The 14,614-nt window shown below is 43.4% G+C and overlaps 1 protein-coding gene across 1 annotated transcript; it reads right to left on the minus strand.

Annotated features, from left to right (window-relative positions):
- Window positions 1-6,198: 6,198 nt before the first annotated feature.
- LOC103705327 (transcription factor bHLH113-like) lies at window positions 6,199-7,031 on the minus strand. The gene is made up of 4 exons (XM_039127791.1): window positions 6,897-7,031; window positions 6,716-6,781; window positions 6,518-6,568; window positions 6,199-6,411 (listed from the first exon to the last, which is right to left on the minus strand). Exons 1-4 carry the CDS (start codon window positions 6,978-6,980, stop codon window positions 6,226-6,228), a joined length of 387 nt encoding a protein of 128 aa, XP_038983719.1. The 5' UTR covers window positions 6,981-7,031; the 3' UTR covers window positions 6,199-6,225.
- Between the last annotated feature and the right edge of the window lie 7,583 nt (window positions 7,032-14,614).

The raw sequence follows: 14,614 nt of genomic DNA on the forward strand, positions 1-14,614 counted from the left end.
TGCGTTCATCAGATATGCGGTGTGGAGTTGTTTACTGTTGGAACTATTTCCATAGGAGAGGTACAGTGTGAGCTGTTGTGAAGTCATGTAAGAAGTTGGTGAACAGAACGCAGGTCACTTCTTAAAAGTGTTTCCAGGCTAGGAGAATATTTTTTTAATTATTTGTAGTAAATTGAACTGGCCCCCGTTTCTCTCTATTGTGAAACTGAATTGAAGGGGTTCCATGTGAACATATGACTAAGTCAATATTTATGTTCATCGAGAAGGAGAATTGGTCGGATTTTTATGTTTTCTGGTATGCTGAAGCTTCTGTTTTAGTGTACCTATCATTGTTGTGTCAGGCTTACCTCCTCAAATGATAACTTGATTTGGTGAAAAAAGTTTAGAGTTTGTTTAATAGTACTTCTGTCACAATCTGTTTGGCATTGAACAATAACAGGGTTGTGATTATGGACATTATTTGTAGGGGTTAGGGAGTCATTTGATGATACGATCCACATTCCTACTCCGCGTCATATCACGAGGGCATTGTGATTTTTGAACAGTTTTATCGGCATGCTCCTACCAACTTCTAAGCGAAGACCTTGATGCCCTAGATCCAGAGGGATTTCATGGTTAAACATATCTGAAAGATTTTATTTTTGTCCATAAAAGAGATGTGCAATATAGGTTAATGTAACATTGAAAAAGAAAATTTTGAAGAATCAAGGTTTTAGGAAATTTGCACGTAATTGCATCAGGATTTTAACTCATACTACAGTGAGGGTTAGTGGAGATTTAGTTTTTTATGGAGTAAAAGAGCGATCAATGATCTGTCATCAGACCTTGGATATGAGTCTGAGGAAAATGAAGCCAAGAAGGTTGCATGTTGGAGGTTTAAAATGAATTTTTTGATGGTTGATGTTTTGCTTTATATCATGTTTTGGTGATACATCCTTATGTTTCTGGGGAATTAATAATTGAAATACCATTCTAACTTTTGATGAGGAACATTGGGGGAAATGGTATGTAATATGTATCTTGATGGAGTATATGATTGTGAGAATCTTGCAATTTTTGGTTTCTTGTTCAAAGGTCTAAATGGTTCTTTCGGATTTTATCTCTTCTTGAATGAAATAAATATTGTTGATGGCGGAGAGGATGCACCTCATTCACCTATGTAGTAGATGAGCCTATCGAGATGGTTTGTTAACTTGCTCCAAACATTAAAATAAAAGATGTATATGTGGGGCCTATTTGACCAAGTTGAACCCTTGTTTTTTTAGCGACCTGATATTCCGACTTTGCATAATAACTTAGGACCATGTTCGGTAAAGCACGCATTATGGAATGCCATACTTACAAAGAATAGTTTTAATTTTTATATTGTATTATGACGTCGAAGCAAGGATGTTTAGAAATTGTTTTGGCTATTAGTTTTTCAAATGAAGGGCATTGGGCTATGGGAGTAGTTTGATGGTAAAGTCGAAACATTGCTAGCTTTAATAGTGTACTCAAGCTTGCTACTACATCACCAATTTATGTTTAGATAACTATCAGATCAATAGTTTATCATTTAAGAATGTACATTGATGTTTTAATAGTGTGGATTTGAAGTCTGAATAGGAATTATGCATTTAGTTTCGAGAAGTATATCGAATGCAATTATTGTTGGAGTATTGATTTGATGTTTTAGTGCCTTGACTGTGTAACTTAAGGCTTAAGTGAGATGATTATTTTTTTAGCTGGGATATGAGCATAATGTATCAAGTGGAAATGTGCTACTTAAGGGTTGTGAAGTCATTGCATCATATGCGACATAAAGGAAATCTTCCTTGCAGATCATTTTACAGATGAACATCAGGTTCCATGGAGACTTTATGTGCACAAATGAGGATGACGGAAGCTTGATGTTTAATTCAGATATTTGATTGAAAAAGGAAATCTATATTCATCCAAGATAATCCATGTGTAGTCTGATAAGTGAAACTGTTCAGGGATTGAAGTTTTGAGCAAGCAGCGAAAAGACAAGACTAGTCTGACTCAAAAGGTGTTTAAGCTGGGTAAAGGAAAGCAAGGAGGTGATGGCTTCCTGTGCATGTTGGTAATTATGGTTGTATTTGCAAGATGATTACATCTGGCTGTAATTTGATTTCCAGTGGAACTTCTTCAATCACAAAAGAAATTTACATTTGGAGAAAAGATGATAAATATTCGAATGTACAAATTAAAGGGAGTGAATCCTTAGCTCAAAGCAAGATTTATTGAAGAAGTATGACGGTGGAAAAATAAACTGTACAAGCTAGAGTTCTCAATTAACTCTGCAAAATGCAGAAACTTCCCATAGTCGAGTCTCCATCAAAATTATATCTGAATTTACAAAACCTAATTCCTTTTTATCCTTAATAGCTAAATGTACATCTTCTTTTATTAATTTTCTCAATTTCTTGTGTCCTTCTGTAACTCTTTTTATTCTTTATCTTGGGATCGTCAACTGAATTCTCGACTTGTGCATAATACAATAAGTGACATCTGACCCTAGCAGTCCATGAAATGGGTAGACTTGGTTCTCAAGTTCTTCTTGCACATAACAGTAGTTGTTCTCTATCCTTAGGACCAAAGAATTATTCCTACTTTGGGTCTATTTATATTTATTGTAGAGACTGTTGCTCTAGACTAGACTGGAAAATAACCCGATGAAACTGACCTGCTTTTCTTTTCTTCATCGGCTCTATCTAATCCAATATATTTTGTGAATGGGTCTCGAAGGGGTATGAAACCTTACCCCAAGGCACGAAGTACTCTAAAATGGGTACCTGAGCACAATACTGAATAGGAAAGACTTCCCGGATGTACCGAAAGATGGAGATGCTGCAAAGTAGTATGTGGCGGTAAATCGAGCAAATCAACTCAAGGGCTTCTGTTGGCTCATGATGTATGTACCCACGAGAGGTTTCTAAAACCTCAATACGATAAAGTACCTCAAGTCACCAAGATCTTTCATTCTGAACTGTTTCTGAAGGTGTGACTTAAGAGATGAAATTCCCAAGATATCATCTCCTGGTTTCATAATGTTATCAACATAGACCAGCAGTTATTCGAATCGGGGGCTTTGAATGTAGGGGCTGTTCTTATTTTATCCGAGGGGTTCGAATCACCCCCCCCCCCCCCCCCCCCCCCCCAAAAAAAAAAAATCGTATTTCTCCCGCGCTTCGCCTTAATTAAAAAAAGTCAAAGCGCGAAAATATGTTTTGCAGCGAGGGTCTTGACATAGCTACCTGAAGAGTGAGTTCATGAATTGGATATGGCTGGATTGGAATGAATATTGTAACATGACTGATAAAGCTGACTCTGTTTATCCTATTTCAAGTTCTGATTGAACCCGTGCTCATAAATCTGCTATAACTAGAATTTCCATCTTGTAATAGATGATGGCATCCGTTCTAATTAAATGCTCGTGTATTTGATTGAAATCCAAAAAAAAAAAGAACTTTGCAATCATGGAAGCAAGCTTCAGTATAATTCACTCAACACGCTATTACAAGCATCACGAGGTCGTACAATGTTATATAGAGTAAAGTTTGAGAACTTTCAGGGGTCATATCTAGATACAGCTATTTTCCTTAAAGGACTTGTATTGGAGTGTAGTAGATACAATACTGATAATTATCTCAGATTGTTGTGCTGCTTTCCTAGAAAGCTGTGGTCTTTTTGAGCTGTTTCCATTAGTTAGGGTGCTTCTCAAGTTGCGAGGTTGATCTGTTGATTCTTGTCATAGCTGAGTCCGCATAAACATGGATATTAGTCGGGAATGTCTAGCTATAGACTTCTTAACATCTTTGACATGATATAACTGGAGTAGCAGAGTCTGCAAGGTTCAGCATTCTTGGATTTTGAAAGTATTACTTTTTTAATTTGAAAGTATTACTTGTTTAAATGAGGTTGAAACGCTGAAACTGCAATGGAAACACCAGACCTGGAATTATGCATTTGATCATTGTCCAGAATATCTTTTGGTGCATGTTTTGGCTTGAAGTATGTGGGAGAAGTTATCCAGTTCAGCCGGTTGCTGCAACCAAGGCATCAGCTTAAAAAATATGTCAGGTAGTCCGGAGCCTTATACATTTGAAGGGGACGTTGCTACTGTTTTTGTTTGATAAGTTCAAGACATTCTCCTATCCAAAGGTTCACACCCCAGTTCAGAATAACTTCTCTCCAGATCCATCTTATTAGGTTCATAGGGATTACTTTCTTAGTTCAGAAGACCACAGAACTCTCCAGATTTATGATGACCTTTTAGGGAGACCGCATCATTTTTGGACAGCCCATAGGAGATGTCCCACATCCTTACAAGGTCTGAAAGCTTTGTATTCCTTCACGAGTGGTGATCGAAGTTGGGTCACACTGTTTCAGGTCGTCGTCATGGTTTGATGTGTCGCCTAGTGTGTCCGGGATAACTTTGACTATCTTGTTTTCTTCGAAAGTGAGGCTGCTATCGCCTCTGCAACCCTGCCTCATAGCTCTTGTGAAGTGACTGATAGGCACCGAGGAACCAAGGCGTACGTGGACCCTCTTTTATCCTTGAGAAACCCAGTAACAGTTAGAAACATTCTGGGAATTGGCACGCCCTGGTCCGGTGCGTTGGATGGAATTGGCTGTTGGTTTGGTTTTGGCATCGGAGAAATCAGGTTTATGCAAGAGATATGACGCATCTTAATTCCATTGCGGAGAGGATCAAACGTTTTGAGAAGTCTTGGGAGATCTAGGGTGCTTCGCTTGGAAGGAAAGGATTTAGTAGTGAGCTTTTAAGTCAGTCGAGTCCATTTGACTAGGCTCGGAAATGTACACAAACCAAGAATGCAAGGAGACATACTCTCTCTCTCTCTCTCTCTCTCTCTCTCTCCAATTTATTTATTTTATTTTATTTTATTTTTTACAACGGCAGCTCGCATGATGGATGTGGGTGAAGTAAGCAAAATCAAAAAGAGAAGATATTACAAAGGATAAGGCATTGACACATAGTCTTCTCAGGTAAAGCCTCTATAATGGTGAGCTACAAAGAAGGCTACCCAGTCAGCAGTACTATTTACCTCCATATAGACATGTGTGGCTCGGTAAAGACCACACTCATCCAAGAGTATGCGGATGTCGTGGAGTAGCGGTATAAAGCCAGCGCTGCATTTCCGACCCCAAATCCACTCGATCACCATGGTCGAGTCTTTTTCGAGAAGGATGCAGTCCACATCCAGCACACGTCTTGCATAGATGATCCTCTTGCATACAGTTCTGAGCTCGGCACTGACTACAGACATGTCAAATATCCGTCGACTTTCGGTCGCTATCAGTCTAGCATCATGGTCTTTAATGACGAATCCCACACATCCGGTGAATAAAACTTGGATAGAGTTAAATTAGCTATTCCTGCCGGAATACTTGAAGGAAGACCGGCGAGCTAAAACATACCAGCCTCTTTTATTGCCAAGCAAGTAGGAGGCTCAAGCCAAATACTGGTTTTTGTTTAAGCTAATCCAAGTTTTCCCCGTTTGTGTTATAATAATAACTACTTAAAAACAAAGCGCTGGTTCCATCTAGATCCCGATTGTAATTCTATGCAAGCACCCTCCAGGGACATTCCCTACTTCGGCTGTCACCTCTTATATACACTCGTTTTTTTTTTTTTATTCGAGCAAGACGAGTAAAAATTACATTAACCAAAAACAAAAAAAAGGAAAATGAATCTGTATCAGATGGAGCGATAGCTATCCATTTCATGAAAGGTTGCATAACAGCAACCTTCTATAAAATACTTAAGACTGAGGCATGTTTGTTGCATGTTACAAAATCCATGAGAGCGGAAGATTGCTAGCTCAATGCTAATCTCCTAAATATTACAAATTGACGATATTAAAACCTTCCATTAAGCACTCTTAGTCTCGATCACCTGCTGAAAGCTAGTGGTGTGTACATTATCATGAACACATGGAAGTCTGTAAATAATGTCTCCGAGTTCACCAAAATGTACATATTTCTAGGCCTACACTTTTCCTATTCCTGGATAGCTCTTGCCTCTGGGAACTTTCAATCTGACCAAAACAAGGACACAAGGAAGCAGCAGCCCAAGCAAGAGGCTATGGAGCCAAAACAAACAAAACAAAAAGCAGAGACAGAACAATGCCCGAGGAGGAGGAGGAGCAACGCGCGAGAGAAGCGAGAGAGAGAGAGAGAGAGAGAGAGAGAGAGAGAGGGTTAATAAAGGAGACCTAGTGCTTGGAGCTGGGAGGAGGAGGAGGTTTTGTTGTTCCCCATGGGATGCGACCAGATATCGGCGCCGTTGCTGCCGGCCACGTCCTCCGTGCATGACACGGGGACCAGACACAGCCCTCGGCTTCTAAGTTCGTCGTCTCTCGACTCCTCTTCATCCCCACCATTCTCCTACAAATTTATTATTAACTCTTAAACATGATTAATGGCAGCACAAAATCTAATCTTAAACAAAAAAAAAAAGAAGGGGAGAGAGAGAGAGAGATATTGTCATTACAAGCTGGCGTTTGGACGTTGTCAGGCGTTGAAGGTACGGGGAGCTCAACACCTAATTAAAACAGGTATGATTAGCCTGCCATGGTAATTCTAAGAAACCATTGGAAAATTGGCTGGGCTCTTTCTCTCAGAGGACAGAGACAGAGAGAGAGAGAGAGAGAGAGAGAGAGAGAGAGAGAGAGAGAGAGAGAGAATTCACCTGAACTTGGTCGTGAAGGAACCTGATATATCCCACGGCTTCGTCAAGAACAGAGGCCGTATCTGACTGCCTCCAGTCCAAAGCCAAACAGTTCCAGAAGGACACATGCACTGCTAATGAGTGAGATTCTAATATTCTCATACGCACACACAGATAGCGAAAGAGGCTAAGAGAGAGAGACCTTGCCAAAGGGAGAGACCAGCTGCTGTAGTGCGCTGATACGCTCTCCTAGCTTCTCCTTCTTAACCTGATCATTCCTCTCCATCACAAGCCAACATGTAATTAATTAACACACAATATTAACGTTCTATATAAAATTTACAATAAAAATAACGACATGTATTATTAGATAAATATAGAAATTGTAAGACCCCTAAGAAGAGCTTACGTTGATCCTGCTCGGAGGACTCCTACATGCTGTCTTGGTCTTCTTGCTCGAGGTGGCGGTTCCTCTCCTTCCTCCTCCTCCACTAGCTGTCTTTTCTTTCTTCACAGTTTTATAAACAGCCATTAACCAATAATCCTCCCACCAAAAATAAAACTAGAGAGAGAGAGAGAGAGAAGCATACCCTTGACCCCTTAGACTTGGTGCATTTGGTAGTGGAAGGAGAAGAGAGAGTGGATAATGAGGAACCACAGGTTATATAAGCAAGCTCATTTAGAAGGGGGTCCTCTTCAGCTCGACCAAAGCAAAGCATTCGGGGTACTTGTAGAACAAGTGGAGGAGGAGCAGGAGGAGGAGTTAGTGGCGGCGGCGGCGGCGGCGGCGCCAATGGATGAGAGAGAATAAGGTAGGCAGAGGACGAAGCCCTCCTTTGGTTTGACTACCTCATCCTTCTTTATCTTAGGAAGAGCACCATCCCCTGCTCCCAGTAGCTCCAAAAAACTCTTCCCTTTTAGTTGCTCCAAATCTTCCTCCTCATCTTCTTCCTCCTCCTCCTCATTCCTCCTCGACTCCATCCTATGATCGCCGGAGACAGCCAAAGAAAACAGCTTAGATGGTTGGAACACAGCAGGGTTCCAACCTAGAGCTCTCCTCTCTCTTAACCGTGGTTAGAGTAGAACGTTGATGGTCAGAAGGGTGGAAGTAATTAAAGCTCCCTCACTTCCAAAAAAGTAGACGGGATTGATTCCAGTCCTCCGTCTGTTCGGCTGATCGTTCTCATGGCATCGCCTCGTCTTTGATGGACGAATCGACGGTGGCGATGCGTTGCATGCGGCCGAGGGGACGCGGTTGGCTTTGGGGTAGTTCTATATACACCCCCCCAATTGCTCAGGACACCCCCCAAAAACCAAAAAAAAATACCCAAACTAACCTTTAGTGTAATTACCATATTGCCCTTGAGATTTTCTCATACACCCCCCTTCCTCCTCCTCCGTTTCGTTTTGAAAAGAAAAAAAAACCCCCCCTCAAACCCCCCTTAAACCCCTCGATTCATTTACATCGTTTAGGCGATCTTTGAAGGAGATTTAAGCCCCATTCGAAGCATGGACAAGCAACTAGTGATTTGGAACGAAGAATCGGCCGCAAAGGTACGTGTTCCACCTTGTTTCGAAATTTTTTTTTTCACGGTTCGTGCTCCGTTCGGCACTGGATCGCCGAACAAAAGGCTTCTGTTCGGCTGAACAGTGCCGAACAGAAGCCTTCTGTTCGGCAACCCTCAACCCGAACAGAAGGGTTCTGTTCGGCTGCACGGTGCCGAATAGAAGCCTTCTGTTCGGCACTGTGCAGCCCGAACAGAAGGCTTCTGGTGCCAAATCGCGTGCCGTGCTGAATTTTGTGCCGAACAGATCCTCTGATTCATTAATTCTTGGTGATAAATTATTTTATATGTAGGGCTATGCTACAACCGAATCGAGTATAATTGGATCAGAATTTGTACTGGATTACACAAGCGAATTTACAACTTACGAGGTATTATAATGTATTGTGCAATTTTGTATTAGTTTAGCGAGCTATTTTTACAACTGTGTACTTACATAAATTGTTTAATGTATAGATCTTCAAGAGTAGAGAGGACTTGTGTAATTGGTGTCGTGAAGCTGGGAGACGAAATGGTTTTGTTGTTGTAATCAAATCATCTGATGCAGGTACCATTTCTAAGAAACCCAGAATTACGTTAGGTTGTGAGAGGGGTGGGACGTACCGAACCAAAAAGAAAAGCGAATAAAGACTGCATGTGGGACAAAGAAGTGTGGATGCCCTTTTGCATTAAGAGGAAAGAAATTGGATACTGCGGATGATTGGATATTACTGGTCGTATGTGGAGTGCACAATCATCCCGCTGCAGAGAATCTGGAGGGGCACTCATATGCAGGGAGATTATCTGAGCAGGAGACGGAATTGTTAGTAGATATGTCGAAGAGTTTGGTTCGTCCAAAGGACATATTATCCACATTGAAGGAAAGAGATGCCCTCAATGTTACGACTATCAAGACTATCTACAATGTACGTCAACGGTTTAAGGTTGCAGAGAAAGCCGGGAGGTCTGAAATGCAACATCTATTAGGTAAATTATCAGAGGCTAAATATATTGAGTGGCATAGGAATTGTACTAATACGGATGTTGTGCATGACTTATTTTGGGCACACCCTGGCAGCATTGATTTGTTCCGTGCATTTCCCCGTGTGTTGATAATGGATTGCACGTACAAGACGAATAGGTTTCGTCTTCCGCTCTTAGAGATTGTGGGGGTGACATCTACTGACATGACATTTTCAGTTGCTTTTGTATACTTAAATTCTGAGGGGGAAGAAAGCTATACTTGGGCATTAGAGAGATTGCGCAGTGTCATAGCTGATGATGTTTTGCCTGAGTTGATTGTTACAGATAGAGACTTGGCTTTGATGAATGCAATTCATAGAGTATTTCCTACTGCTAGACATTTATTATGTAGATGGCATATTAGTAGGAATGTTTTGGCCAAGTGCAAAAAATTTTTTCGAATTGAAGGAGAAATGGGATAAATTTATTATGAGTTGGAATGTACTAGTGCTGTCCTCCACGGAAGACGAGTATAATGATCGCTGGGAGTGCACTGCAGAGAGAGTTCGGTACCTATCCAGATGCACTACAGTATGTGTCAGATACTTGGCTGAGCAAATACAAGGAAAGATTTGTTGCGGCGTGGACGGATACATGCAGGCACTACGGAAATGTGACGACAAATAGGTATCACAAATAAAGACTCACTTAATTTTAATTTGCCTCAGTTCTTATATCTAACTTTCATTTGTTTACTAGGGTCGAGAGTGCACATGCAAAGCTCAAAAAGCAGCTTGGATCAAGCCAAGGAAGTTTCGAGTCATCTTGGACTAGAATACATGGATTGATTGAGTTGCAGCACAGCTCCGTTAAAGCCTCATTGGAGAAGAGTTTATTGGTAGTGCAGCACAACTTCAAGCCAGCTGAATTCAAAGAGTTGCGAGGTTTCATATCTATAAGTGCGTTAAATCATGTCCTCGCCCAATCGAAACGAGCCAATTCAGTTGGGTTTGATGATTCAAATTGTGGGTGCGCTATTCGACGCACACATGGTATACCATGTGCTCACCAGATTGCGCGGTACAGGGTGGAAGGTCGGCCCATTCCTCTCGACTGCATAGATCCTCATTGGAGGAAACTTGATATTCTGCCTACCCCCCCCCCCCGTGCAGCCAATTCAGTTGAGTTGTGATGCAGAGTTAGATTTGATTGCGCTACGATTCAAGAAGTTAGATGGGGCTTCTCAATTGCAGATGATCAAGAAGTTACGAGAGATTGCAAGTCCAGATAGTACACCTCTTTTAGAGCCTGCAAAACGGAAGACCGGTTCACGTGGGCGCGCTTCAATGAAGGTTGATACGTCTACTCGACGTGACCCGTCTGCGTTTGAGTTGGTTCTATCTGGACAGGATAGTTATTCACCTGGTGTTGAGAAAGTTACCATCCGCAATCCATCTACTCAGATTCAAAAGAGGCGGCCCAAGCAAAAGGTAAGTACCAAATATTTATTTCCTTACAATAGGTATCACAACGTCTACGGGACGGTCCGTGCCGTGCCGGTATGTCATGTGCCGATACGGGACATGTCGGGACGTGCCGTGCCGAGATGTGCCGATACGGGACATGTAGGGACGTGCCGTGCCGAGATGTGCCGATACGGGATGTGCCGTGCCGAGATGTGCCGATACGGGATGTGCCGTGCCGAGATGTGCCGATACGGGACATGTTCTGCCATTGTTACATATTTTCTATCATTTGATATTATTTGCAGGTTTTTCGTACTAGAGCCCAGTCACATACGCCCATTATCTATATTGATGCTATTCCTTCTGCCTTGAGACCATACATCCAGCATATCAAGGATGTAAAAGCTGATGGGAATTGCGGATTTAGGGCAATAGCTGACTTACTGGGATTTGGAGAAGATGACTGGGTGCGTGTTAGGAAGGATTTATTGCAAGAGTTGCAATGTCATTCGGACCACTATCGCACATTATATGGTGTGGAAGGGACGATTGCTGAGATCACTCATGCATTATCATATTATGATGATTGTCCACCATATGACAGATGGATGACTATGCCGGACATGGGTCATCTTATAGCATCCTGCTATAATGTTGTCCTATACCATCTCTCGTTGCAACAATGTCTGACCTTCCTACCTCTCCGTTCTGTGCCAGTACCTCTTCTATCCCGCAAAGATATCGCTATCGGATTCGTAAATGGAAATCATTTTGTTGAGGTACTACGTTCACAACACTTGCGAATATTTAATTTTGCTTATTTAATTTTGCTTATTTATAATTTTGTAGCTATTAATATTTTCTTATTTCTAATTTTGAAGGTGTTCTTGTTGCCGGGACATCCCGTTCCGCCAGTAGCGACCAACTGGCGAAAATATCATTTTCCTTGTGCTACTGGATGGGAAAATTCATATGAAGCACGGATTCAACAGTTCAAAGAGAGCATCTCACCTAATGTTATAATTAGCGAGACAGTAGAGTTAGATTGATTATTTATATATGTACAATTTTTGAAAGTTGTAAATTTTTTTGGGCTCTTAGAGTCATGTACTGTGAAACTCCATCATCAGCTGGGAATACATATGACGACTGTTGTTTCCGTTGAGATTTCAGATGTAAACAGAAACATACTTAAGAGCTGGTGGGAGCAAACAAATCAAACAGGGGAACTAATAGACCTTTCTGATGTACAAGAACTTAACGGTGTGATACGGAGATACCACTCCATGTATCCCGGTACGCTGTCTGGATGGCCGGGTAACTGGGTGGCTCCTGCTAGCCTGGCTCAGCACGTGGTCCTCCCACCGCTCCCAAAGCTGATCCATATAGGAGTAATGTATCCGGTACGAGCCTGCTGTGGAACCTCTGTTGGCTCGCGTAGGGGCTAGTGGCGCTCGAGGGATGGTCTGAATACGACCAAACTGTCTAAGAACCCTTTCTGGATGATAGGGTTCTACGATATCAAGGCACTTGATGGAGCCACTAAAAAATGCGACGGGTATATATGGGCGATCTCCCCGAAGCCGATGATGGGGATCCCAAATAACCTGTAAAACAAAAGGTCCATTTCAGTTTTATACTATATCGCATATTAAAAGTACTGACAAACACAAGCAAATGGTAATATGATACGTACCTCATCGATGCTCAAAAGGTCCAATGACTCACGTAGAACCACTAAATGGTCCATCGTGGTACGGGATGGAGTACCGGGCATCCAGCGGTGCACGCGGGGACTGGCATCAGTATACTCGAGCGACGGGTGAGGACTGAGTGCTGGAATATGCTCATAAATCCATGCCTGCAGAAGCGTCATATAACCACTGATCTGTCTCACTGATGACCTCGACGCAATCCCCAACTGCCGATACAAATATGCTAAGGCAGCTGTACCCCAGGCATATGTGCTCACCCTATCCAGATCCCGCAGTAAACACAAATACGCTATAGGCACCCTGGTCCCACTCTTATCAGCAAAGAGTGTGCAGCCTAACAAAAATAACAAATAGGCTCGTGCTGCACACTCTATCCTCTGCTGCCTGTCTCTATCAGATACAGAGTGAAACTGAGTCCTCAGCCACTCCATCCTCACAGACTGACCGCGCGATGACAGTACCTCCTGACGCGCGTCTCCAGCTGACACCCCCAACAACTCCACAAGTAGCTCCTCAGCATCCCGATCACTCATCCTCTCAGGAGAAACTGATACTGAGGAACCTGCGACAGGAATCCCTAAAATGGCGGATACATCATCCAACGTGATAGTGATCTCGCCAAATGGTATATGGAAGGTGTTCGTCTCGGGCTGCCATCTCTCTACGAAGCCCGAAATCAGAATCTTATCGATGAATCGATAAGAGCACTGTACTAACTCTACGAGGCCCGACTGCCTCAATAGTGCTCTGAACCTGGTATTTGGTTGGTTTGAAGACCACCACTTCCATTCACCAACCTTGGCAGTATGGTTCATGCACTTTAGTGGAGCTCGTTCCTGTAATATAAATGTATAATTACTACTATTTTATAAAACATCAATAAACAAAATATAATGCTATAACAAATAAACAATACCTGTTGCCTCCAGATGGAAGCTGCTATATGCGTCCTGAAACTGATCAGGACGGACTCATCCTCTGGACCTCCTGGACATGGTCCAACGGACTCATCGTCTTCGCCCCTAGCGGGCATATCATCATGCTCTGACTCAGGAGAGTCCGATGGCATATGAGCAGGCTCGGGAGAAGCAATCCTAGCACGACGTCTCCTAGCTGACGCCGTAGGTCTAACTCTGGCGGGACGGGGATCCATGTCTGAAAATATAGAAATTCAATGTTAGGCTATATCAAAGAAAATAATTCAATTGCATACATAAATGTTCGGCACAAAATTCAGCACGGCACGCGATTTGGCACCAGAAGCCTTCTGTTCGGCTGCACAGTGCCGAACAGAAGGCTTCTGTTCGGCTGCACAGAGCCGAACAGAAGGCTTCTGTTCGGCTGCACGGTGCCGAACAGAACCCTTTTGTTCGGCACTGTGCAGCCGAACAGAAGCCTTCTGTTCGGCACCGTGCAGCCGAACAGAAGCCTTCTGTTCGGCACCGTGCAGCCGAACAGAAGCCTTCTGTTCGGTTGAGGGTTGCCGAACAGAGGGCTTCTGTTCGGCACTGTTCAGCCGACAGAAGGGTTCTGTTCGGCGATCCAGTGCCGAACGGAGCACTGGAGGCGGGGGGGGGGGGGGGGGGGGGAGCTACCTCGAGGTGGTCGTGGAGGCGCCGGCGAGGTGCTCGTTGCTCGGGAGATGGCCGGGGAGGTGGTTCCGGGAGAAGCCGGCGAGGTGGTCGGAGATCGGGAGAATGCCGGCGACGAGAGGGAGAAGGGGGAACGGGGGGGTTTTGGGCGTTGGCGAGGTGCACTGCACCGACCGGCGACGAGAGGGAGAAGGGGGAGACGGAGGGGGTTTGGCCGCCGGCGAGGTTTTTTGGGCGGAAGGGTTACGGTGTTTTGGAGGGGAAGAGCGGGGTGGGGGGGGGGGGTTTGGGGGTGTAGAGAGCAATTTAGGTGAGGGGGTGGGGAGGGTGGGGGGTAATTTAGGTATTTTTAATTTTTTAGGGGTGTCCTTAGCAAATGGGGGGGGGGGGGGGGGGGGGGGGGTGTAGAGAGTATTTAATTTTTTTTTAATTTTTGGGGGGTGTCCTGAGCAATAGGGGGGGTGTATATAGAACCACCCTTGGCTTTGGGATGCTCCTGGGGGTTCCATTACTTCGTGTCTGCTGTCCCGTCAATTCATTGATGTCTTGAAGCAAAGCCTAACGCACCAAAAGCGGGGAAAACACAAGAAATATCCCTCGATCCTTTGAACTCACCGCAAGAAAATCTTATGCTGCATGA

Source organism: Phoenix dactylifera, chromosome 6 (assembly GCF_009389715.1).
Source record: "Phoenix dactylifera cultivar Barhee BC4 chromosome 6, palm_55x_up_171113_PBpolish2nd_filt_p, whole genome shotgun sequence".
In the NCBI taxonomy this organism is placed as follows: domain Eukaryota; kingdom Viridiplantae; phylum Streptophyta; class Magnoliopsida; order Arecales; family Arecaceae; genus Phoenix; species Phoenix dactylifera.

Bases quoted from the DNA above. Each gene is read 5' to 3' on its own strand.
- LOC103705327 (XM_039127791.1), bottom strand. From the start codon at position 6,980: ATGGAGAGGAATGATCAGGTTAAGAAGGAGAAGCTAGGAGAGCGTATC. The intron at 6,782-6,896 runs GTCTCTCTCTCT...GACTGGAGGCAG, and splicing joins TGGTCTCTCCCTTTGGCAAG to TCAGATACGGCCTCTGTTCT. The intron at 6,569-6,715 runs GTGAATTCTCTC...TGTTTTAATTAG, and splicing joins TCCTTCACGACCAAGTTCAG to GTGTTGAGCTCCCCGTACCT.